Source organism: Dicentrarchus labrax, unplaced genomic scaffold (assembly GCF_905237075.1).
Source record: "Dicentrarchus labrax unplaced genomic scaffold, dlabrax2021, whole genome shotgun sequence".
In the NCBI taxonomy this organism is placed as follows: Eukaryota; Metazoa; Chordata; class Actinopteri; family Moronidae; genus Dicentrarchus; species Dicentrarchus labrax.
Genome location: NW_026136706.1, coordinates 25,119,299 through 25,145,946, shown reverse-complemented (window position 1 = coordinate 25,145,946; position 26,648 = coordinate 25,119,299). Strand labels below are relative to the sequence as shown.

At 39.9% G+C, this 26,648-nt stretch overlaps 1 protein-coding gene across 2 annotated transcripts in view; it reads right to left on the bottom strand.

Annotated features, from left to right (window-relative positions):
• Positions 1–14,345: 14,345 nt before the first annotated feature.
• The window catches only part of LOC127365473 (contactin-associated protein-like 5), a 92,524-nt gene continuing 80,221 nt past the window's right edge, over positions 14,346–26,648 (bottom strand). For both annotated transcript variants that reach the window (XM_051403576.1, XM_051403577.1), the window contains 5 exons: positions 25,741–25,874; positions 21,153–21,240; positions 20,791–20,991; positions 18,724–18,798; positions 14,346–17,067 (listed from right to left, as the gene is read on the bottom strand). In XM_051403576.1, the coding sequence (XP_051259536.1) occupies positions 16,874–17,067; positions 18,724–18,798; positions 20,791–20,991; positions 21,153–21,240; positions 25,741–25,874 (692 nt within the window). In that variant the 3' untranslated portion in view covers positions 14,346–16,873. The remainder of the gene's footprint in view (positions 17,068–18,723; positions 18,799–20,790; positions 20,992–21,152; positions 21,241–25,740; positions 25,875–26,648) is intronic.

Below are 26,648 nucleotides of genomic sequence, written 5' to 3'. Positions count from 1 at the left end.
ACAGCGTCCTCCTATCTCCCACGGTCGTCAGTGTCCAGCTCCTCCCCCACGACATCACCGGCCCTCTTGATCAGTTTGTTAAGTCTGTTGGTATCTGTGACTTTCATCCCACTGCCCCAGCATGTGACAGCGAAGAAGATCGCACTGGCCACAACAGACTCATAGAACATCCTCAGCATCGTCCGACAGATGTTAAAGGACCTCAGCCTCCTTAGGAAAAAGAGTCGGCTTTGGCCCTTTTTGTAGACAGCCTCTGTGTCTCTGGTCCAGTCCAACTTATTATTAAAGTACACCCCCAGGTACTTAGGCTATACTCCCCCACAGTGTCCACAGGGACCCCCTGGATGGAAACAGGGGTCACGGGTATTTTCGTCCTCCTCAGATCCACTATGAGCTCTTTTGTCTTTGTCACATTGAGCTGCAGATGATTCAGCTCACTCCAAGTGACGAAGTTACCCACAACAGTCCTGTATTCATTCTCATCACCCTTTTAAATGCAGCCAGCTATTGCTGAGTCATCAGAAAACTTCTGAAGGTGGCAGGACTCAGTGCAATAGTTGAAGTCTGAGGTGAATAGGGGGGGGGGGGGGGAGAGGACAGTCCCCTGTGGGGCCCCAGTGTTGCTGACCACCCTGTCAGACACACAGTTATGTAGGTGTATGTACTGTGGTCTGCCCATCAGGTAATCAACAATCCAGGACACAATGGGGGGGCTCCATCTGCATCGCAGCCATCTTCTCACCCAGTAGAGCCGGACGGATGGTGTTGAAAGCACTGGAGAAGTCAAAGAACATGACTCTCACAGTGCTCGTCGGCTTGTCCAGATGAGTTTAGACTCTGTTCAGCAGGTAGATGATGCCGTCCTCAACTCCCAGGTGGGGCTGGTAGGTGAACTGTAATGGATCAGTGAAGGGCCTGAACCCATAGCAGGGTTTGAGGTGAACCAGGTTGTGATCTGACCTGCCCAGAGGGGGGAGAGAAGACGAGATGTATGCATCCTTAATGTTAGCATACATCAGTCCTCTCCTCTCTGGTAGGACAGCTCACGTACTGTTTGAAAGTCGGCAGTAGAAGGAGGTCGCCCACACAGGCTTTTTTAGCAACTGTGAGCAACTTTCATAGGAAAGAATGTGGGTGCAATCTTATCCATGACGATACACATTCAGCTGACATGGAGCAATATGAGCATTTATTTGAAGCCATGTTTCTGGCCAACTGATGAGTGTAAGTAGGCTAATTGCTAAATCCTCCACTATATTCACTGGCTAGTCACTAACTTTATCACCTTGCTGTGAACAGTAAGCATGTGAGCAGAAAGATGCTAATACACTCCATATAGCTGAGAGGAACTGCAGAGTTGGGTGATAATTGTCTATTAGCTGGTCAGTATGAGTGATCCCTTTCACACTGCACTGTTTTTTTTTTTTCCAATGTTGATATAAGAGTATTCATTAGTGCACATATGCTGGACAATGTACTGACTCATTATTATTCACCATGTAACCATAGTCACTGTGATTAGGGTATTTTTAGTTCATTGTAGGTAAACAATGTTAGTTGTTATAGAAATATGCTTTAGCTTTCTTTTCAATGATCTGAATTGTTATTCCAGTCTGTTCTGTGTCTGTGCTTTTGTCTGAGTTCCTCAATCTCTGACTTCCACTCAAGTGCAAGCCGTTGGTTAATTGGAATTTTTTTCCCTTGGCCAGCAAAGGAGACATGCAGGCTTGTGACAGGGGTAGAACACAAACACACACACACACACACACACACACACACACACACACACACACACACACACACACTCAGTTGTTTCCATCACTACAGAGGACACTACACTGACTTACATTCAATTTCCTTGTGCCTTACCATAACCATAATCACTATGTGCCTGTGCCTAATGATTTACATTATGGGGAGTTGTGTTTTGTCCACTAAAGGAAGGCAAGTCTCATCAGTGTACCGTGTAAAAAGATATATGTCCCCACAACGTGAGTAATACATGTACACACACACACACACACACACACACACACACACACACACACACACACACACACACACACAATGCATACCACAACCATTAGCATTTGGCTTGGGGAATATGATAATTTTTATTGTGCACTGATGATGGAGTTGATGTGAGTGTGAGAGAAAGAAGGTTAGAAAGCCAGGGCCATTAACAACCTTCACTTATTAGACTGTAAATATGATCAGCAGATGTATCAATCATCTCAAGCATTTACAGAACTACCCTTCACTGCTACACATGCATGTGCAAATTAACACTGACACATCCATTTATTGTTCTGGATGCATCTGACAATCTGTATGTCCAGTCTGCTCTAACCGTGAACTCGAGAACAAATGATGGTCAAGATAGACTTAATTTCCCAATTTTTGAGGAAAAAGTGTTTGAAGATACATAAAAGGCTTTCATGCAATAGGAGCCATAAATAGAAAATCACTCCACTCTTACTTGAAGGAGTGAACACTGAATCTGGATTTAATTTCCTTTCTTCTTTCTTTGGTTTTTCCTTTAATTTCTTTTGGCTTACACTAATACTTAATTTTAAACATTTTCTATGATTAATATATAGTACAACCTTTATGTTTGTTTGAATTGTATAGGCAGTCCTAGAGATATAACAACACAGGTGTTTTAATTAAATGTAAAAGTACTTTTATTTACTTTTACTTACTTTTCTTAGATATGGAGAGTTGTTTCCATATTGAATTATTTGCAACCAACCTATCAAATGTTGTTGACAGTGATGTTAATGGAAAAAAATCACTTTAAATACTCTCTATGCTATCAACAACAATCACATAAAAAGTTTCTCTGCAGTTGCTTGGGCTTTCCCACCCATCTCCCCATCGGCACCTCATGTCCTCATCAGCCCTGCGGCACATATACTACTGGGCCATTTTCCCCAGTCAGTTGTCAGATCGCTGTAGTTTCTTTGTTACCATGTTTGTTTGTTTTTGAGTCACCTGTACTTGCCTGCCAGTCTATCTGCCTGCCCAACTATATACCTGCACCTTCACCTGCATGTCTGTCAGCCTACCTGTGTCTGCCCATAAGCCTATTTGTATCTTCAACTGGTCATTGAATTATTGAACTGTCCCTATCTGCCTTGACTATCTGCATTTGGGTCCTTCTCCTGCTGCCTGCACTCACCTGCCTGACAGCAGCATCAGGAACACACATGGGATATTTTTCATAACAGCAAAGGTGGGCTGAGTGTGGACCCTCCACTGGCAAAATCCCCACAGTCATGGCCTAAAATATAGTATTGTGAGAATGGAGAAAGCAAAACTTTTGAAGACAACTCCAAACATACTGTATTCACATGCATTGTCATAGCATACAAGTTTATCGTTTTCTTAAGCTAAATCTCAGTGACTGCCAATGAGCATTTTATTTTTCTGGGCCCATAAGTAGAAGGGGAATTTGGTGGTGGGGTGATCTGATATCTCTACAGGTGAATTAATGTTAGGAGGTTCAGCTGTAGTTTTTCCAACCATCAGGATGTGAGAAAGGCCCGTTTGGAAGCTATTCAGGGAGTTATGAGACTTATGTGGGTGTGTTTACTTGTGCTTTAGGATGTAAGGTCACTGTCGCTCTCTTGCTCTCAAACAAACTGACACAAACCAAAGGAAGCTTCTTGGTATCTTTATTTTGCAGCACAGACTGCAAGCCAGACACAAACATCAGGTAGACAAAATAAACACATCTGGGAAAGTATTATAGCTTGGTCCATAAAAGCGCCTGTTTCAGAGATACGTCAGACTGACTGTGGAGCAGTTTGACCAATTGATTACTGGATTGGCCACCATGGCGTATGTTGGGTTTGCATTTCTTCCAAAGTTAATTTTGTTGTTTTGCCGCAGGTCGCGGCATGTTTTTCAGCCCCCAGCCAAAGCCTTAAGCCAGTCCTAAGCTGAAAGAATATAGGAAAATACTGCGTGTGGACTTTTCTTGGCATGAGGGATAATGCAAGTAATTTGACAGCAAGTATATTCTTTGTAAATCCACTGCCCTTGTTTCTGTCTTAATTCACTTTTACAATACCTTTTGTTTAACCTTGTTGGTATCTCATCTTTTGCACCTACGCATACAATGAAAGCAGAAAACTCTCTACTTTTAAATAAATGTAATTTGCAGCTTATATTTCATTCCTTAAATAACTCCCGCCATATGCTGCTCCTGCATCAGTTTATTTTCACTGTGAGCTGAAAAAACAACCGTGAAAGCAGCAGTGAGCCGCATTTGGATTGACAGCTCGATGGATCTGCCCACAGGCAGCCAAGTGTGGGAGTTGTCAGAGGTTCATGGTGGCCTCGCAGCATTTGGTGTATTTCTACCTGAAGTGTGGAAGCCTCCACAGGAAGCATTTCATCAGTGGACGTCTGCAGGCAGACTCTGTTGAAAAGCAGGGAAGTCACACACTGTCACTTGGCTAGACTCATTTCCACCTGCATCTGTGTATAGAGGGTTGCTTTTGTCATTTTGCCTGAAAAGCTGAAGTTTGTTTGTGGTTTCTATGTGAAGAAGCTTAAATAAGCCTGAATTAGGTGTAGTTGCTGTGGCATGTTTTTAATGTACTCTAATTAGTTTTAAAAGTCTGCCTCACTCACAACCCTGCTGGCTCAGTATCTGAAAGCTGTCAGACATATAGTGAGTACATGAAATAATTGTTGAACAGCAGCAATCTCTGAGGTACTGCTCATCTCTCACACATAATGCTCCTGCATTGTATGTGTCGCTTCATGGAGAGGTTCATGCTGTGAAAATACAGCAGCATTGCTGTCTTTACATTGACTCCTCTAATATTTCAGTTTGGGAACTCAGTCAAGCAGTTCATAGAGAAAGTTAAAAGTGTGCTTAAAAGAGAATATCATGGGAGCTCAGTTGGTAGAGCTGGCGACCCATATACAGAGTTACTGCAGCGGCCCGGGTTTGAATCCGACCTGCGGCCCTTTGCTGCGTGTCATCCCCTCTCTTTCTACCCACCCTTCCTGTCAATCCTCGGCTGTCCTATCCAATAAAGCCATGAAAAGGCCAAAAAAATAACTTTAAAGAAAAAAAGAGAATCTCATGCACCACAGCTCATTAACTCAGAAGTTTGGTGGAAAGAAACTTTTGTCTTCAACTTTTCTTCATGCTAAAAACAGTGCCTGTACTCCCAGGAGTTTGTGTAGGTGGCCCTGAAGTCAACATAAAGTATGAATCTAATTAATGAGCAGTGAAGGTGATTCTAAACACTCCAATTTATCTGGTTTGTTTAGGGTGCGTGTGTGTGTGTGTGTGTGTGTGTGTGTGTGTGTGTGTGTGTTGGCATCTTGAGGACAAAGGTGAGAGAAATTCAAATACATGGAAGGTAACAGTTGGTGAATGGGATACATGTGAATCCATCTGGCGTGATTTTAAAATTAGTTCCAGCTGTGAGGCTGTTACCAACATGGAGTCATTACTTTATTTATATCTACCATCTGTGTGTGAGATCTGCTCGTCAGGTCATTTTCTTTTCAAAAACGTGGTGTCAGTTAGCACCATAGCTAAAAGATGAAAAACATGACAGCTCTTCAAAAGTGAAGCCAAAACAACTCTATCGCCCCCTGGTGGCTGACTGCAGTATAAGTCATAAAGCCTGCTGCCTTCATGTTAGCCGAAGGTACATTTTTCCCAAAGATGGTTTCTGGCATTTGAGGTAGTTTTTATGACGGGGATGTATGTTCAAGTGTTCATTCTGCTGTTTAATTTTAATTAGTTATTTAAAGAGTATCACGTGATGATAGACAGCTGAGCCCTGCTCACGATTGATTCATCCTGGCATATTGGCAAGACTTCGATACCACAGCGCCAACCCCCGATTACTACAGCGCAGACTCTGGTTTTGAGATCTAATCTGAAATTTTCTCCTTTTTAGCACCAGCTAGGAAGATACTAGCAAGCAGGCTAGCTAACCAAATTTGAGGAGCAGAGCAGCTTTGTGGCAGACCTGATACTCTAAGTTAGGAGAGGACAGTAAAAAGGTAGTTTTCCTTTATGTCTTTTTTAAACACTTGGCCATAATCTTAATATAATATAATATTAATATAATATATTTTTTAATTATAAGATAATTAAAATATTATAGAAGAATTTTATAATTATTATAATATTAGATAATATTCTTCAATAATATTATATTATTATAATTATAATAATATAATATAATAATTATATTATATTATATTAAGATTACGGCCAAGTGTTTAAAAAAGACATAAAGGAAAACTACCTTTTTACTGTCCTCTCCAAAACTTAGCCACCTTTCTAATTCTTCATCTTCTTCTTCTTCGTTTTCTTCTTCTTCTTCTTCTTCTTCTTCTTCTTCTTCTTCTTCTTCTTCTTCTTCTTCATGTCTTTCGGGTCTGGTCCCACAAGACTGGTCCATCCCTCAGGTCGGGTCCCCCTAGTGGCCTGGCGCACGTTTTGTCGAGTGAATTTGCAGCGTCTCTCTCTTGCAGTTGTTTTGGGGTTTTGTATGTCTTTGTGATTGCAGCATTTTTCTGTTGCATTTGTTTTATGTGTTTGTGTGTTTTTGGCTTTGCATCATTCCCGTGTTTGCAGCGTTTTGCCGTTTGCTTAAATCTGAACCATGGGAAGTGGCCCTAACTAGACCCTGCCTTTTTGTAGGGGACCACAAGCCAAAAATCCTGCAAACCAGTGCTTGAATATTTAGCAATGCATATTGTTTCAAATGAAAAATACTCAAGTACAAGTACTTCAAGATTGTTCCACCACCACTAACGTTATTTTGTGGGGTTAGGTTACGTCAGACAGAAGCCTGGTTCAGGACCGGAACATTCACTGTGTGGGAGCCAGTCCCACACGTTTCTTTATCAGAGAGGAATGTAACATTAGTGGCTCTTTCATGCTCTTTTTTGTATTTAAGAAGTGTCTCTGAGAAACATTTACAGAACATGTTGGTAAGTCTTCAAGCCAGAAGCATTCCGAAAAGCAATGTTACAGAGAATAAGGTGCATGAGGCAATCAAATGTATATATTCCCTACCCTTTTACAGGGTTTTTATTATTAAGTCAACAAGAAACATTAAAAAGTGAGCAGGAAACAGCTATAACCTCCTAATGAAATCTGCCTGGCTCTCTCAGTCTGACAGACGAAAAGCTGTTTTTACTGCTTCTGTCTTAAATCAAGGACACATTGTTTCAAAAAGTAGGCCACTATGTATTTTGAGTAGCAAAGTTGCCATCATTATTACTGTAGACTGCTGTGTAGATGCCGTACTAGAATGCAAAGCTTGAGCAAAAGTGTAGCAACAGAAACCAGGGTGGCGGTCTTACCCAAGGGTCAAATGGATGCCCCTGCACATAGTCAGTATGGATATAATATTTAAACCTCTTGTTTAAGGTTAAACAAAGATAAAGGTCCTGATTAAAGGATAATGCTGTCAACAAATACACCCTTGTAATGGGATGTTAAGGTGCTGTGGCAGCGTCAGACCACTGTAGTGACCAATTTCTCACCTTGACTTTTACACCAGATGTAACCTCACTGAATATAATTGCTAATGGTAACTATGGGAGTGGTTCCCAACCTGGCGGTGAGACCCCCACTAGGGGTCACTAAAGCTTCATTGGGGGTAGCAAGGCCTTCTTGATTGGCGGGCTAGAAAACCTTAGAAATATACACAGTAGGCTTATGTCTCAGCATTTGGTTCACTTTTGTGAAAAAGGTAAATGTAAAGTAATTGTCTAATAGAACAATGGCCAGACGTCAGGAACAAGAAAACACTACACTTGTTGAAAAAGAAGCCAATTAATTCTGTATGATTGTTAAAAATGATAAAACAAAATACATGATTATGACTTGTAGACCCTAAAAAGGAAATAATCTGTTCAAAATTCTTTCAAATTACTTGTTTTACACAAACTTTTTGCAGTTACTGAATTCACTATTTTGGTTAATTGCACAGTTTTGAATATAATTAATTATTAATTATATGTCACTTAGCCAGTTTACTAAATGATAGAAAAGGGGTCCCTTAATGAAAAAAGGTTGCATACTATGCTATGCACACAAGTGCAATTCGTACGGCACAGTGTTTTTTGTATCCACAACATTTCAGTTAACTGGAAGGCAGTTTGACTGCCATGGCACCTGTGTAGTGCAGCAGGTGAAAAGCACAACTGCAAATCTCTCAAATCCAATTTACCAGCCTGTCCACAAGTTTTTAGAGAGGTAAAAGATGTAAACTATATAATTGCATGGTTCCTAGTACGCCATAGCAGCTACATAATATCTACAGGATTGACTCTGGCATACAGAACTGTTTCTGCTTTACTATAACAAACAACAAAGCTCACCTCAGTTCCTATATGCATGAATGGATGTGTGTGCAAGTTCACAGATATTTGTGTTGTCAAAAATTGAATAAACTATACCGTGATGCAGCACTGACTTCAGACTTGAAACTTAAAGACTCCATTTGTCTTGAGGGCAAAAATCTGAGGAGACTTGACCTCGGATCAATAAATATTGAAAAATTCTGTGATGTGCACAGTTTTACCTTTTGCGGCACTGCCAACCTCTATGAATAATAGATATTGTGGCAGGAATGTGCCTGCAATGTTTTCATAATGTTTTATGTAATTAATACATACACATGAGAGTTTTGTCATGCAGCACAATTCATCCAGTGAACCCACATCTCACTGTAAAACCTTGTTCATTTGTTCCATTAGCTCAAAAATCCTGCAGTCCCAACTTGCATTACGCCCGCCAAAAATTATTATGAGACCTGATGGTATGAGTCAGTAAATTATATGCCATATTATGTAGCATTGGATGATCTTATGGTGGATAAAACATGTGCCCTCTACAGGGACCGAATGTGCAAGAAATCTTGATAGTGCTCTCTAGGTAACCCTTCCAGTAGAGAAATAACATAATTAGGTGTCGTCCAGGGTGCCCTTTTTATCTTTTGCCCATGCCCCTCAGGTTGGATACACCACTGATCCTCTACTCTACTCCACTGATTTTTCATAAACTGAAATCCCAGTGGTATAGAAAGCCATTCTGCATGTAACACCTCTAACATCCTGTGTCAGCAGGAGATATAAGTAAAAAAATAGTTATGAGAGCTTCTTTCAAAGAGGCCATTAGATTAGTTGTCAGTTGAGCACTCAGAGGGAACAGGTTGATTCTATAGTGTGACTGTCCTTGGCACTAATGGTATAGGCCGGGCAGTTAAGATTTGTACTTGCTTTTATCCCTGCTGACTAATAAAGTGCCCTTCAGATTGGAGGCAAGCTTGAGGGGATTTTTTTTGTACTTCCGGTGTTCGACTACAATATGTACTGGTATGACCATAAACAGACACAAAAAAACACAGTGTGGTGCCTTAGTGTGACCACATTTGAAATGCACTCTCTCCTCCACCTTTACATGTAAAAAAGTGAAACTTACAATGGGTATACAGACCACATGAACTTATAGCTAAAGTACAGGCTCAGCACGCATACCACAGAAAATGTTAGAACCAGCCAAAACCTTACAAGACCTTACAGCATAGACAGACATGGGCCTGCAAATAAAATACTAGTTTTTACACTGATGCTCAAATCTTAATGCAACTCACATCTCAATGCAACACATCATGCTAAATATCATTATTTCCACAATAAATGACCACATGCAAAACCATTACACAGTGTGTCTAAATAAATCATCACACTCAAATACTAAATAAGACAAGCCCAATAATGACTGTCGCAAGCAACTATTTCAACAGCTACATTATTTCTTGTTCTTATTATTCAGATTCTTATGCAGTTTCCTTCAGATGCTCATAATAACAAACAAAAGCTAAACCAAATGCTTCATAAATGTTATATCATTTTGAAATGAAAATAAAAACAGCATTCATTTCTTATTCTGTTTATGAAAAGAAAGTAGACTGACCAAAACATTAACACAAATTAACTGAGCAACCATTTGAAAAACGTACTGTTATCAGAGTACAAATATCCTTACAAAAATCGATTACAGTGTGACATTTTTGCCCAGTAATAATGGTAAATAAGCCTTACATTTAGCACAACTTCTTCTTTGTTTGTGCAAAGTCTTTAATACAGTGCTCAAAGTCTACTCCCTTGACCAGATTCAGTGGCTGGCAGGCAGATCGCAGACAGCTGTTTCTGTCTCATGGTTGTCCTGAGTTCTTTCTTCACTCTCTTAAGTTGAGAAAAATCTCTCTCTCTCTCTCTCTCTCTCTCTCTCTCTCTCTCTCGTGATTGTTTTTCTTGTTCTTGTTTTTGTATAGCACAATCGCTTAGCTGATGCCTGTCCATTTTAAATTAGTCTGATATCATATGGCCTGCACCATGTGATGGTGGATGTTTAAATAAATAAATATACATATATTGTATATCTACAGTTAATTTTGTACCTGTTTGCATTTTTTCCTATAAATAATGTCTGTAAAAATGACAAATATTTTTAAAGTACTTATTGTCTTGATCATTTTGTGTACCTCCCATTACGGCAAATGTACCTGTACCTGTACCTGAGCACTCACCCAATATTATATATGGATAATCTGGCCCAGACCATAATTGGCAGCAAAGCTAGAAGAGTGGAGGAAGGTGGGATAGTGAGTCCTGTTTAGCATTGTATAAATCTACTGTAATTATTATATACTAATTCCGCACACGGGAGGGGTACTGGTGATAATAAAATGAGGATAGACTAACTGAATAGTTCCTAAATAACTACAGGGTATGTTTGTGTTTTAACTATGTGTAACAGTGTCAATCAAGCGTAAATTCCTTACTATAATATAATAATCTTTTCCCTGGACCTCTGTTTGTTCCAGAGTGCTGTTTATTGTTGTTATGGAGTAGAGTAAGTAGAATCATGATGCAGTTTCAGAAGATGATACATTTTATGTCCTGTCACAGTGTGAATGTCATTTGTTAACAAACACAGTACATCTGATACAATTCAAAGTGATAATTTGTTATAAGATATAGATCTGCCCTTGTCTAATGTAAGTCTAAACTTTTGTGATGTCGAGCAGTTGAGCTGCTCTCATTGGCTGTGCAGTTTTGACTCGTCCGTAGCAGGAAACAATGGCGGCTCGCCTGGTCACACACAATCTCGTATTACAGCTAAAGAGTACACTAAAATACACAGTAACAGAATCTCTAGCTAATAAATCAAGTGAGAAGTAGGGCCATTTCGACATAAGACTGCATGCTATCAGTCTTTATTTGCAGCCAGTGGAGCTGCCCCCCATGGTCATTAGAAATAATTTTTTTAAAGACAATTCTGCATTATGTATGTATGTATGTATGTATGTATGTATGTATGTAAGTCAGTCAGCAAATTGTACCTGGTTTAGACTGTCCCTCTGTATGTCTCACTCCTGATATCCTTTTATACTGCAGAAGATGCAGTATGTGTAAACAAATGTTTATGATGGCTGCTTTTAAAAGGTCATTAGATTATATCTCAGTCCCTCATTGCATTTAACGGACATTGGTTGGTTCTATAGTATAATTGACACTAATAGCAAGCTATTGAGTATGGCAGAGAAGGAGTTATAGCTGTTTTTACTACTTCTGGGAATAAAATACACCTCACTGTTGGAGGCCCAAACACTATATGTAATCATTATAATTATTCCCAAAGTGGTCTAGACAATGCTGAAAGGAGGTAAAAGCGAAAACATAAAATAAAACGTATGCACTGAGGGTTGTGCTATGAAGCAAGATGATGGCTATCACAATGGTGGTTGTCCACTTTCTTTGTGAACCCAGGTTTTCTTCTCAGGCTGTGTGCGCATTCTCATAAAGGGGCAGGTTGGTGTGCATCATTTGAGTTGTCTTCTTTACAAAATGGACCAATCACGTGCTGCTCACGTCAATCTAGAAGAACAGGTTGTTATAATGGAAAGAATATAAACAAATTATTATAGCAAAAAGCATCACTGTTGCTGCAAATAAGGCAAGAAAGGAACTGGATGGATTAGGTAGGTCCCCATGGGCAAAATAAATCACGTGGTGCATACAGTTTGTGCTAATTACATGGCGGTGACATTACTTATTTACAGCTCAGCAAGGTTGCATATATAATGTATTCCCTCAGGAGAAAATCTATATCACTAATAGAGAATATAATTAATAAAAATGTGGGGCTTTTTATAGGTGATTTACATAAGAAACTCTGGACACAACCTCCTCCGTAGCAGGTTAGGTGTGCAGTGTAAGTTGCCATGGTGATCAAGCCGGGTTAAAAGAGAGCCACTGTTGTGACACTGAAAACTCTGACTTTAGGCTCAACATACCTCACTAAGCCATTCATTTTGCTTTGTAGTACACCCCTGTGGTGATCTGTGCACATTAACTAAGGTAAGACAGTATGGCCAGTTGCTGCAGGGCACACCGACCTCTTGATATGGCAAGTTGACAATTTTTTTCCTTCATTGATCTTTGTGTGAAGCAGCTACCTACTGAGGTTTTTACTGATATCCAATCCAATCCAATCCAACTTTATTTGTTAAGTACTTTGAAAACAACCAAAGTTGACCAAAGTGCTGTACAGGAGAATAAATAGGACATCATAAATGTAAACAGTGATGGTGATGATGAAGACCACTGTGAGGAATATAGACAGTGATGGCGACAACACTGGAAAGTTCCCGTGGCAGATAACATTGTCGAATTTGGAGAAATGTTTAGCGGTGGTGTCCCATGACTGGGCCGGGAATGGTGACGTTGAAGTGATCTGCTCGTTTGCAGCCATGTCAGCATGTAAAGCTCCTCTTCTTCCCCCTCCCTTTACCCCCCCCCCCCCCCCCCCCCCCCCCCCCCCCCCCCCCTGGGTTGGATGCTAGGGCCTCAGGGCTATCTTTCTATTGTCATTTGAATGTTAGGCCATGACTCAAGGAGTAAGTGATTAGTGAGCCATCTTCAGTATGTTTTTTCAGTTATGACATCTTCAACTTTTCCACCACTCTTCTTACCAAATGAATGGAGCATTCTTTAAAATTAGCACAGGACATATTTGTGGACATATTTGCTGAAGATAATTCATTTGTTCTCCAATATTCCCCACTGTTTTCCTGTTTTCCATGTAATTGCCAAATTATCATAGACTGTCTAGCTTGTTTCAAAGTATTTAGAGTACTTTGACGCAAGTCTGAACTTCTTAAACAGCAACAGTCTGATGCAATGACAGCATTACGTAGTAATGTGAAGTCTCGTCTTCAGATGGAGTAATTGTTGCTGACTTAGAAACTTTGTAGCTAGAGTTGTCTAAATATTTCAACCCCTTTAGCAGCTATATTTAAAGCAAGCAATGCCAGTTTAATCTTTTTGCCTGCCTGCAAGGATCTTCTAGTCTGACTGCACCAGGTGGTTTGTTACACAGAACCATCTGGGAAGTCGTTGTTGGAAACTGTTTGGAAAAGGGCAGGCTCTTTCAAAAAATACCAATCAGATCAGATTACCAAAGTCAGTCGGGAGAAGAGCAAAAACATCTTTTCCATCAAGAAAAGCCTTCAGTGCTGTTCTTTCCTCTTCTTTCAATAAAGAAATAGTCTCCAGTTCTGATAGAACAGATGCTGGCAGCATCTACATTAAACTTTTTAGCAACTGCACACATCGTCACGCACACCTAGCATTAAACCATTGCCGTAGCTCATATTGTATCTGTCGATGATTGGTCCAGACCACTGAGGTTCGGACACAAGTGCAAAGCTTGAATCCTGCCAAGATGGATTCTTGTGTGATTTTGTGATCTTTTGTGATCTGGTACGACTGGTTGGGTGCAAGTAGGTTCATGCAAGGTTTGAGCAAGTACTCAACTGAAACGAGTATACAAATAATGTACTTTTTACGAGAAGTAGTATCCTCAGAGTATAATGTGTCTATATTCATACTCATAAACATAGCAGGAAAACCCTTCTGCAAATAGTTTTCTTACTTTTGTGATTTAAAAACATTGATCTGAAGCTACGTTCTTAGGTTGTTCTGTAAATGGTCTGATTAATTTCAGGCTAAATGAACAATTTCTACCCACTTCGAGTCCAAGCCCCGCCCATTCTGAGTACATATATGAGTACAGATAATATGGTTGGTTGAACAGACATGGTGGTGTACTCACTCATCCCTAGTTAAGGCACTCTCCAGACCCCTACCCCCTTTCCAACTAGTGCAGCAACAAGAATGGAATGCCCCACTGACAATCACCATGAACAATGTTTCTAAAAACATATAACACAACCCCCTTTTTTAAAGTTGCTGAAGTCAAGTTATTTTACAACGGAGGATTAACAATATATTCACTTTTATTATTAAATTATACATCTATACAATAGATCCTTAATAAAACCGCAGCTATACAAATCATTTAAGAAGTAACCACATGATATTATCCATTGCAATATAACCAAAACACTCTGAGAGGTATGTATTCATTCACTGATACTAGAGATCACATCTTGAGACATAACAAGGACATGCACAGATGGGGTCCAGTGGCTCAAGACCCTATCTTTTGACCATGCCACTCTCACTTTCAGTCATGTAATCTTTAGCCTTGGTAGCGGTGGGGCTCCAGGAAGGGCGATATTGTTTGTCAGTCTTTCCGTCGGTCTTTCCATCCATCAGTCCCAAAAATTGGAATCTGTTAAATATCTTCACAATTGTTCGATTGCTTTCCTCGAAATTTCGTACATTAATGATCCCAAGAGGATGAATTACATTGACTTGTCCAACACACGGAGGAAAAACAAATATCACATTCCTGTCAGCCTCAGATTCAGCTTTTCTTTGGGCTTATCCATTATGTTAAGCTCAAAGTACAACTGACAAATACATCTAACCTGCCTAAGAGCAGCTGAAGCCAAGGATCATGGATAATGAATCAGATCATGTAGAGCTGAGTCTGACAAGCCAATTTTGAAATTTAGGTAACATTGCTTTTCCACTGACACCACCTTCAGGTCAAAATATTTAGATTTTCCATCCATGCTTTGCTGTAATTTGAAGGTGTATGCAGACTCACAAGACCACTGGGTTGGCTCTAGACATTTTGTCTTGTTTGTGTGTATGGATTTTTTCTTAGGATCAACCAGTGTAATATATACTCTGATTGAAAATATATATAAGACATCACTTATTCCTTTAATCCAAATAATAAATAAATAAACAAGGTAACATAGTGGTCTTTTTCTTGATTAGCTCCAAGCACTGCTGAATAGCGCTGCAAAATAAATAACAAGCGTAACTTTTGTACTTTTTCAGTTGGTGGGTCTACACTGGTACGTCATACTTGAAACCAAGCTAGCAACTGAGCATTACAATCTTTAAGCGGTGGTACAAATCACTCATGTACTGTGACAAAGTATAGTAGAGTGGGTTGTGACGGACACATTTAACCCAAGGGCTTTCTATAGCTGTACAAGCCCTGACAAACCTGCTGCTGTGATTGTTTCTTATTACTGCAAACTCGACTTTCATGCTGGTTAAACCAGTTTCACACTTACTGTCCATAGTAAACTGTTGCCCATTTGCCAAAGAACACCAGAGATACCACTTGGGAGCTTTGTGGTTTACCAAATCTGTATATACCAATGCCTGTATAGTGTGTTGTAGCCTGTAGATACTATTATTGGCTGCTTGCAAAGTTTGGCAAGATTTTCAACTGCAGTTTGGTAGATAGTCGGTGTTGATGCCCGCTTTGTATTTAAATACTATAATCCTCTCCATCAATTTCCTATTTCTGCTACTCATGATACAATAAACACATGTTTTTGGATTTTTATGCAAGTAGAGTAAGCACAATTAAACTAATATGGGAAAAAAAAATGATTTCACAAGCCAACAGCTAAATATTGCCTACAACTAAGTATATGTGGCTTGAATGGTGTACAAAGCTTTCTTAGGGACTACACTTGAAAACCTGAAACACTTGAAAGTGTTGAAAGTTACGGATCTAGTACGTACCCAGTTAACAAACGATTACAACTTCCTGGATTTAATTCCCATGCTACTTCAAACAGTGCAGTAGAAAACAGCTTGGTGAAAGAAACATTACTGAGAGTCACTTCATAGTAATGGTCAACCAGAAGATGTTGTGCATGACTGGGAAATTCAAATGTCCTTTTATTCTATGTAGTGTGGGTTACAGAACTGAAAGACAGTAAGCTCATCTCTATGTACAGGAAATGCGACTGCTTTTGTGCAAATCACATGAATAACTTCTAAAATGTCAAAATAAAAACTTGTATGCAAATTAGGCACTCATACAGTATAGGCAGTATTGTCCCCATTTCTTCTTCTACAACTTTCAACACCACTGACAAAACAAAGACAGCAGCGAATGCACGCATATCTTACAGGCCTGGCCTACATTTCCTGACTTGCAAGTACAATTTAGTGAGTCCCACTGAAATATTCAGCGTTCGAGGGTTTCAAACAAAGCGTTGTAAGTTGTGCGCTTTCAGGATGGACGGCAGCTTCCGCTCACTGCACTCGTCCCTCTGTCCACCACTGCAGGACACTGATCTTTTGCTTTACACAATTTGCAACGACGGAAACCACAGCAGCTTGATTCTGACAGTTTCACCAACATCAATTACACTAACAGCTGTAGAGATTCAGCCACTTGCTTGTACTGGAGCATCAAGAAAGTGGACTGCAGGCTACAGGCTTTTGCAGTGTTCCTGAGATACTTCCAGGGCACAGCGATGTTTAGTAGTAGTTGTGAGAAATCCTGCAGCTGCACGTCCACCTGTTAGTCCTTTAAAAGAGAGAGGTAAGTTTGTGTCTTAGGTCCACAGAGCGCACGCTGCAGTCAGATGTAGTACTCCTTCATGTTGTCCCTGACTGAGTTGTGGAGGTGCAGCTCTGTCCTGTAGTCTGTGTACACGCTGTGCCTGGTCTCCTCTTTGATGCTGCTGCTCCTCTGGGCCCGCCGCTGCTGGTAGAGGAGGCGGCTTATCACAGCCAGAGCACACACAGCGATGAAGACCACCGCTGTGACCACACCTGAGAACACAGCAGGGAAGAAGCATTAGTAGGTACCGGGGGACAATGCTGTCAGCCTGGGCTGTCCCCATCAAGTTTCTTCTGTTGACTTCTGATCCCGATTTAAACTGGCGACAATAATGTCCGTTTGCTTCGCCTTGGCTGTGCAAGAATTCTTACCATGAAACACTGAAAGCTGTGCTTGGATACATAGTTTAATTTTGTTCATGGAGATAAATAAATTAGTATCAAGAATTGTTACTTTGACAACACTGCTCAGCTAAGAGGCATAATTGGCCATTGATGTACTAATGTTCTGTTAGTATATTTAAATAGTGTGGGTTTTTTATGCTTACAATGTAATCGCAATGTCCTTGATTGTTTCTTGTGTGCTAGCATCTTCAATAGAATACATAAATACTTTAATTTATGTATTCTCTTGAAGATGATTATAGCGAACCCAGAAGTTATTAAAAATCCCTTTCTTGCAGAGAGTTAGATTAGCTTAGAAGATTGATACCACTCTCATGTCTTTATGGTAAATATGGGCGACCAGTAACAGTTGCAGTCCTGCACATAACCCCCCAAAAACTGAAAAGGGAGTCAAATCACGGTGGTTCAGAGATGGTTCATGAAGGTATTATAAATTCTGTATTATTGATTATTTTTTGTTGTTATTTTCTTGGACCTGTGCAACAAGAGGAGGATGTGACATTCAGTTGATTGAGCTAGACAGAGCTATCCGATCTCGATCAATCTCCATGTAGACACTGGAGACACTCGCTACCATTACTGGGTTCTTCAGCTTTCAGATTCTGTAAACCAATTGCATGTTGTTTAAACTTACTTACTACTTCTTATGTGTTATTCAAACATATTTTAAGATTAAGTTGTATAAATATAAACTTTGTAAATATAAGAGCAAGTTGTGATCAAATAATCTGGGATAATTTCCTCGTCTGTCCACTACAACATGCATGGTATCGCTGAAAACTACAAATTCCAAGCATTCTAATGACACTAAATGCACCACGATTAATAATCCTCACCCACCCGTATCTCTGGTTGAAAATAATGATCAAACTTCACATTTTACAGTTACACTACCATAAATCTCTGTTCTTGCAAAAATATTTCACCTAGGCTCACAGCAGCCATTTAGCTCATCGTAACCATCTGGTGGTCGTGTCAAAGTACGGATTGTAATAAACCAGACACCATTGAAACTGTCTAAATGAGACAAATCTGTTCATCACTCTGTGCCAGGTGTAAATGTAATCAGGTTAATACACTGTAGATATGAGATGCATTTTAATGCAAGGTTTGAAGTGAGTCAGGCTGATGTTGCAGATCAACTCAGGGCACCTTTTATATTACAACAATACAATTCAAGAGTATGGAGAAGTAAAATGCAAAGAAAAGGTTCCCTGATTAGAAAGCACACAGAAATCCTTCAACATTATCACCATCAACTTAAATTTAATTTCAAACAGAGCTGTGTGAGCGACACTAATGAGAATGAGCTTGAGCTAAGTCTGAGTTATCAAGAGACCAGGAAAAAAAAGAATGAAGATGGAGGAGGCAAATGGAGAGAATAACAAATAACAAACAGCCTGGACTCATTTTCAATTAACCAAAAGAAAAATAAAGCGGCACAGAAGAGAGAGACACACAGACCTGCTATTACAGCCAAATCTTTCTGGGTGCCGTTGCCATGCTTCTCCTTGTCTTTGTTCGCTGTAACAGTTTGATCTGGAGAAGCAAAGACAAAAAACAGACACATTCATTAATGTCCCTATCATACAGGAGACACATGTATGACCTTGAGATGTCTGGAATCTCTGAAGTGGAGTTGGTTATGCTTCACTGCTAAATTTTAGAATTAATGCTGTAGTAGGTAGTTTTTATAAAAATATTTTTGTCACATTTGCTGAATTGCTAATGGTATTTGCAGGAATCCACAACCAAGTAACACTAGAACGAGCCAGAGAGACCAGATTTTTTTCAGATTTTCTATCGTATGTATCACTGTCAGAACACAGTGAAAATTTCAGCAATATTTACAAAAAGTTATTTTTATAAAAGTTACCTACTGCATATGACATAATGACCAAATTAAGTTGAGTTTCAGTTTCAGTTTTCCCCCACTCTCTGTATCAACACTAACATCAGATTTTTCTCTATAAACATCTCTGTGGTTGTCATCTCATCTCAACATCACCAACTTAAGTTAGCAACCGTTGGTGACCCATAGGTGACCCATAGGTGACCTATGTTAAACTCTGCTCACATGAGGGTATTGATGAAGTGATGATATGTGTTGATCCAATTAACCCGTGTCAAAGTGTCAGACCGAATCGGTTCTGATGGTGAATAAGCCTTGGAGCAATGGCATGTTTTAGCTCCACACGACAAGCTGTTTTCATGTCGCTGCCAAAATGCCAATTCACAAACTTTCTACTCCCAACTGCGCTCAAACTGCTGCCTGAAATTAATTTCTCTTTTGTTGTTCTACGTCACTTTTTATGTTTTATCATGTATATTTATATACAGCATGTTGGGGGCAGAGTTTCTGCCTTTCCTTACTCTAAATATTAACATTAGTTAAATACAGCACATAATTAAAAAGCTCTAACAATAACTCCGTTATAGAGCATCTCTTCATAAATAACAAATACACAATCATGTTCTTACACATATAACTGGGGAAAAAAACATATTTAAAGTGTAAAAAGATGTGTCACTGCAGAGGCTGTGTTTACAGCTCTATTGGTAAAAATAGAAACACATCTGTTTTTTCAGACAGATGACGGAAAAACACAGCTGGCATGTGTCTGCTTTAGACAGACTGTAGCTAAATCCACAAAACACTAGTTACAAGTTTTAAAGACAGGAACGGTTTAACAGGAAGCCAGTCAGATGGTTATTGTTTTTTAAATTGTCAATTTCCAGAAAGTGCGAGACCGGCACCACAGAGGAAAATTAGGGGGTTAGTAAATACTTTTTGAGGCTTAAAGTGTCGTCCAAACCAAGGTCCCAATTAGACACAGGACCCCTTTACTAGCCTAGTGTGGCTTCGCGTTTTGTCCAATGTGTGCTACAGGCGTCGTCGGTAAACAACGTAAAACTAGGAGATGCGGTGGGTGGAGTTTTACTGTAGCCATGCTCGAATGAAGCAAAGAGAAGAAGAGAAGTGGTCGAGGAGGAGAAAATGGCACGAAAGAACCAAATGGTTACGTAGCAACATCAAGCACTGGAGAGGCCAAAAGACAGAGAAAGTAATTATGGCTGCAGTTATCTTTTTTTGTTGATTAATATGTCAATTATTTTTTGATTAATCGTTAAGCCCATGAAATGTCAGTTAATAATGAAAATTGCCCTCCATAATTTCCCTGGGCTCGTGGTGACATCTTCAAATAACTTGCATTGTCAGTCAGTCATTCATTCAGTTCAGAGATATTTAATGTGCAACAATGTACAGAAAAGCAGCAAATCCCCAAGCTGGAACTAGAAAATATGTTACATTTTTACAGGAACTGGAAAGATTAATTCTTTAGCAAAATTGTAGATTAGTGGGAGGATAAAAAAAGTATTCAGAATGGCGTCAATCACATCACGTCCAAGATTTTAGTCAGTGGTTACAGACTATACTCCAGCGTTTGAGGCTTAGCATGTAGCTCAACCTAGAAATGACTAGTGGTAGTCTGTGTATGAGTTAAACAGGAGAGTGTGTAAATGTTTTACCTTGCAGTGTGTGTGAGGTGGACTCTGCCAGTGCACCGCAATTTGACTGGACCAGTGGACCACGGATGGTGACCAGTGAACTTCCTCGATTTGTCAGCGCCGCCTTCAGTGGTGCCACGTGATTGAACTGGACCGAAGACAGGCAGCCACTGAAACCTTTAGAGGCTGCTTCCATTACTTTCTCATTGAAGTTCTCCCTCCCTACAGAGATACGTAGGTGGAAATATACATTATGTGGTAACATGTTTGATTTTTTTGAATTTAGAGGTCAAGAATGACAAAATAATGGGGACAGCAAATGAACAAAAGTACAATACACGTACAATTAGCAGCAATTTTCTTAACATCACTGGAGGACTTACTCGTGACTTTGCCCAATGTCAGGGATCTGATTAAGATCAGCTCTGCATCAGATGACAGTGTGTACTTTGTGTGGATGTCCTGGTCGATCTGGTTGAGTGGGGAGAAATCAAATAACAAGCCGATTACAAGAAATCTAAACCGAGGTAACAGCAACACCAGCAGGAGCAGCAGATTTTAATACATTATAGATTGTGTTCTCTACGGCTTCACACAAAACCATATCCGCCCACAGCTGGCTTTGAAGTGATTTTGACCTTTCACTTCTGCACCACCGTGCTGACTCAGTTGCACCACTTAACTTGATGATCAGCAATAAAACACTGCAGGATTTTCAGAACGTCCGGTGACGTTAATGACCTAGCCTACAGTGGAACATCTATAGATGATATATATATGATCATCCAGCTACGAATAGATTTCACTGCAGTGGAAAATGTATTTTAACACCCTCTCTCTATTAAACATTTGGATAGCAGTTAGAAAATGCCATTCTAGTTCCTGCTGATATGATGAGTTGAGTCATTGTACTGCAATAGATGAATTAATATATGTGTTGTATGTTGTTTTTTTATTGGTTTATAATCCTAGCATAGAGTAGGCCTTACAGTTACTCAGTTACATTGTGGTAATTTCATGGTTTAAATATTTTATTGAGGTGCTTGAGACATTTGAAAATATTAGGTAGGCAGCACAAATATTTGAAATATTTTTTAAATCTGAATATGGCCAAATGCAGCAGCTGCAATCTTTTGATAAAGGTAAAATGTGACACAAACAGCATTATGATGAAGTACTGTAGTGCTGCAGAGAGGCCCTGGCCTACAAATCTTGCTCTACAGAAGTAAGAAAAATGTTTGCTTGGTACAGACCCCAACGCATGTCAATAGGTTATTTCAGTGAAAATTAAACAGGAAAAAGTTGCAAGTATTAATAATGAACGTGTGGCATAGCCTAGGCTGTATTTGAAATTGCTTAATAACCATGAGTATATGAATGAATAAATAAAGATAATAATAAACCTTTTAGATTATCCTTAAGTGGGGGGTCAGTACATACAATCTCTCTCCAAGACATACATTATAATAAAGCATGTACATATATATATATATATATTTACATATATTTACATAATTATCATGTGCATGTATAATTAACATCACTGTGCATGTATTTATTAACCACAGCAACAAGAAATGTGATCATTAATATGCTGTATGCATGTAGACAAGAGAATGGTGCTTACAGTTTTGGAAAAAATAGACTAGATCCTGAAAAGATCACTACAAGTCAGTTCCACTTTACATCTGGTAAACTTGCTTTGAAATGTCTATCAACAGTCGAGTTTCAAACTAAATTTGCGCCTAGGTTAAAATAGGGGGCTAAAATACAAACAATTCCAGGACAACATAGATTATTTCCAGGATATTTGGTCAGTTTAATCAATTTCTAGTCTGTAAATTTCCAGCTTTTCCATTCATGGGAACCTTGATTCATGGGAACCTTGATTTTATCTTACAAAAACAAACAAAAAGGAAAATGATTTACAGATCAATTATATATTATAAATCCCACCCCAACAAACAAGAACCCAGAAATCCTAAAGGGAGCTAAGTTTGAAATAAGGGTTGGTAGTCAGGTTTGATTTAATATGGCAACATTTCAAGGTAACCTCTACAAATACTCTGCCTGGTCCATCCTGAGATATCTATATAATACTGTAAACATTAATCCAGTAATTCTCAATCTTGGGACACTGTATAAAACTCTGAGCAAGAGTGGCCAATTCTCACATGTGGGTGAAACGGAGGGGAATAACCTGTGCAATTATGGCTTCAAATAATGTAGTCTGTGTACGATCTTAAATGGCATGAGGCCTAATGTTGATGGAGCATCAGTCTACAACAGTTTTGTGCTTCAGAGATCTGGATGTCTCTTTTCCAGAGTGCCCGTATGTTAGAAGTGTCTATTTTGTCTGTTCGTACACTCATGTAAAGGTGTGATATAAGATGAGGGGAATAAGGGGAGTGTCTAACGTAGTGGTAATTTCAAATATCTTTATTTTCATTGTTGACACAGGTAGGCATATCTGGCAGACATCAGTCATCTGGCTGAGATTAACAAAATGCAAATTACTCTACGTCCACTTTCTTGCCTTTTTAGGGAGCTTTTCACCAGATCTGATTCATCAGCACAAGGAGCTTGTCCAGTTGTCATCAGATGAAGTGTGGGACTTCTGACATGCAATAATAGTCGCTCCTAAGAGATTGCAATCACTGACAACGCAAAATACCCTTCTTTATTGCGGAGCCATTTCCCATCTGCTAATGAAGACTGTGAGATGAGCCTGAAAGCTCTACAAAAGCTAGCGAGTGGACTGTGAATTAAGATTATATTGTTAAACTATGTATTCATTTATATCTCCAATGTCGTTGTGACGTCTGGCCACCTAAATCACGGGAAGCAGATTTAGGTGATTTTTGGGTCAAAAGATGTCTAGATGTTTAGCTCAGTGGGAGGGAGCGTTTTGTAGACATCTAGGGCAGAGGCTTTCAAAGAGGGAGTCCAGCCTCCCCAGGGGGGCTCCAAAGGGGAGGCTCAGTTAATGGAAGTGAAAAAATATATCATGAGCCATTACATTAGTTATCAAAAGGAGATCACATAGAATAGCCTAAAAGTGTGATTTGGTTAAATAGATAGTTCAGAGATACAGTAGTTCTGGGAGATTTGACTGTTTTTCCCAGTGTCAGAAACCAATAAATGCCCAAGGACAGAGCTTTTTTATGATTTTTTGATGAAACAGCAATATTAGGCTATCTTGGGTTAATTGAGTGTGCATAAAGTGTCCATAAGATCGAGCGAGAGAAGCAAGAGAGTCAAGACCAAGACAGAAAAGAAAATTGCCATTACCAATGAGATGAGTTTTGACAGCCTGGCATACGATACTAAGAGACATTGTGTCAATGTCAACACCCGTTTCAGATGGATTTTGAATTAAACCAATGGGTATTGGTTGGGTTTTCTGTACTACTGAGTCCAATACAAGTCCGAGACAATAGAAAAACAAAAGTCTTGAGTCCTACTACAGCACTGTGAGGGGGCGCCTTTTTCCAAGTTTTTTCTTAGGGCAGGCCCACAGTCTCAGATACAGCCTATATCAGAGGTTTTTAAAGTCTTATTTTGTCTGAACACCAATATTGAACCCAGTCCACACTACACTTTAAAATAGGGTCAAAGCTGTTTCACACTGACATACAGTCAGAAATTCTGACATTGTTGACCAGAAAAATCACCACATCACAGCTGGGTGTCAACGGTGTGCAGATAGCCTGGTGTTAAATTATTCTATAAATGGTAAAAATGTTGACTAGGATTGTGAACCTGGAAGGTCAGTGGTGAAGGCAAACACACCTCTCTATCTTTGTTTTACACTGCACTATATGAACCACACAGTCCTGCATTGGCTCTAAATGTAGCTGCTGAATGAACTCACTGCTGCAGAACAGTTGCAGATCAGCATAATTTGAGACAGCGGCTGCCTCCTGCATATCCACATGGAAGGCTTCATGTGTTCACTGCTCTACAGAGCCCACAAAGGATCTCATAGGGAATTTGAATCTGAAGTACTTTTACGTTCCCTCGCAATATTTTTGATTTCTATCAGATATGACAGATGTGTTACCAGTACACCGCAGGAGTTCATGAATACAATAGCTTAAATACGACGCCCAGCTGGCACAACCATGTCAATCTGCTGCACACACACAAACCCTGCGTGTAGTTAGTGTTAAACCTATTACAAACCAAAGCACAGCCGCAATCAAAGCCAAAGCTATATCATCCCACGGCAATAGTCACAAACTATGAGAGATTTAAAAAAACTGCATTGCAAAACCAATCCAAAGTTGTCGCTTCTAAACACTCTCGTACAAGCAACATGTGCATTATAAGATGACTCAGTCACCAAAGAAAACTCCTTCCGCTGTTCAAGCAACTATCTTGCATTTAGAAATCCCCAGACAATTGGTAGCCAGGGAGATCTCTAATCGTCTGATATTGGGAGACTAGTTAGTTTAACTAGCTCCGCTTGTTGTCCATCTACCTGGGGCAGCATGGTGGCTCATTGGTTAGCACTGTTGCCTCACAGCAGGAAGGTACTGGGTTCAATTCCCAGCTTGTGTGGAGGTTGCATGTTGTCCACGTGCTTGTGTGTGTTTCCTCCGGGTGCTCTGGTTTCCCCCACCATCAAAAACATGTATTTTAGATTTATTTCTCCAGTCAGTGCCCTTGACCAAGGCACTCGGTCAGATCCTGAGTTGGTCCCTGGGCGCTGTACACTGGCTGCCCACTATTCATAGTATTCAGGATGTGTGTGCAGAGGACAAATTTCACTATACCTTGCACTTGTATTGTATATTTGTCAATAAAAACTTCATAGGATTATTTTTGTGCCTTTTTATAGAGAGAGAGAGAGAGAGAGAGAGAGAGAGAGAGAGAGAGAGAGAGAGGGGGGATAACATGCAGTAAAGGGTTGGAACACAGGTTGGAATTGTGGATCAGAGGGAATGCAAAAGATAATGTACTGCTCACCTGTACATAGAGGTTTTTGCCCACCCGGTGGATTCTGATTCGATGGAGTCGTCCGTCTGCCAGGTTATTGAGGGCGGGGCTGAACACGTCTGGACTCCTGTCTGTCTGAAGGTGATACCAGATCTGCAAACTCCCTGGACACAAAACATGAAAAGACATGTAGCTCTGTCCTTTAACAGGACTCTGTAGAAATCCCCACCTGAGCACTTTATGAGGATTGATTTGCTGTTGTTCACTGCTCAATGCAACTTTGAATAGGCTTCAAGTATGCGTACATTGCTTTATAATGCCAAATAGGAGAAAAGAATACACCTATTTACTGAAATGATGTGGCTGCTTATTTATAAATAGACCCGCTACATCTAAACTTCTTCAATTGCCTTTTGAGATCTCTATCTCATAGCTCTTCGCTCCCACACTGAACAAGTCAATATGTGCTCAGTGTTCCTCCCACACACACAATCGCTGCCGGATCATAGAGTCAGAAAGATATGCATTGTCAAGTGGAGCTGGGTCAATATTACAATTCCCGGTCTGTAGGTGAAGGGCTTTGTGTTGTGATTCATTTCAAATCCTAAGAGTGCTCCTATAGATGGAGGTCACTGTGGATGAAGTGTCTCCTCTGCCCGTCAGTGTTTACAGGGACCTGGGGAACATAGGCATTCTGATTTAGCATATAAGAGTGTGTGAGGACGTTGACTCTGACTAACAGCTGCACATGGGTGTCACTCAATATGATTCTCAAGTTTGGAGACAGCTTAAAGGCTGTCAGCTTAAAGCTTTGAGGCCTTTCTTGTGTCATTACCTGAAAATGCTGAGACACTTAGTTGACAGCAAGAAATAATCTGTAACAAGTGTTACGTATGTGAGGACCTTTTTCTGAAATTTTCTCCACACTCAAAGTAAAA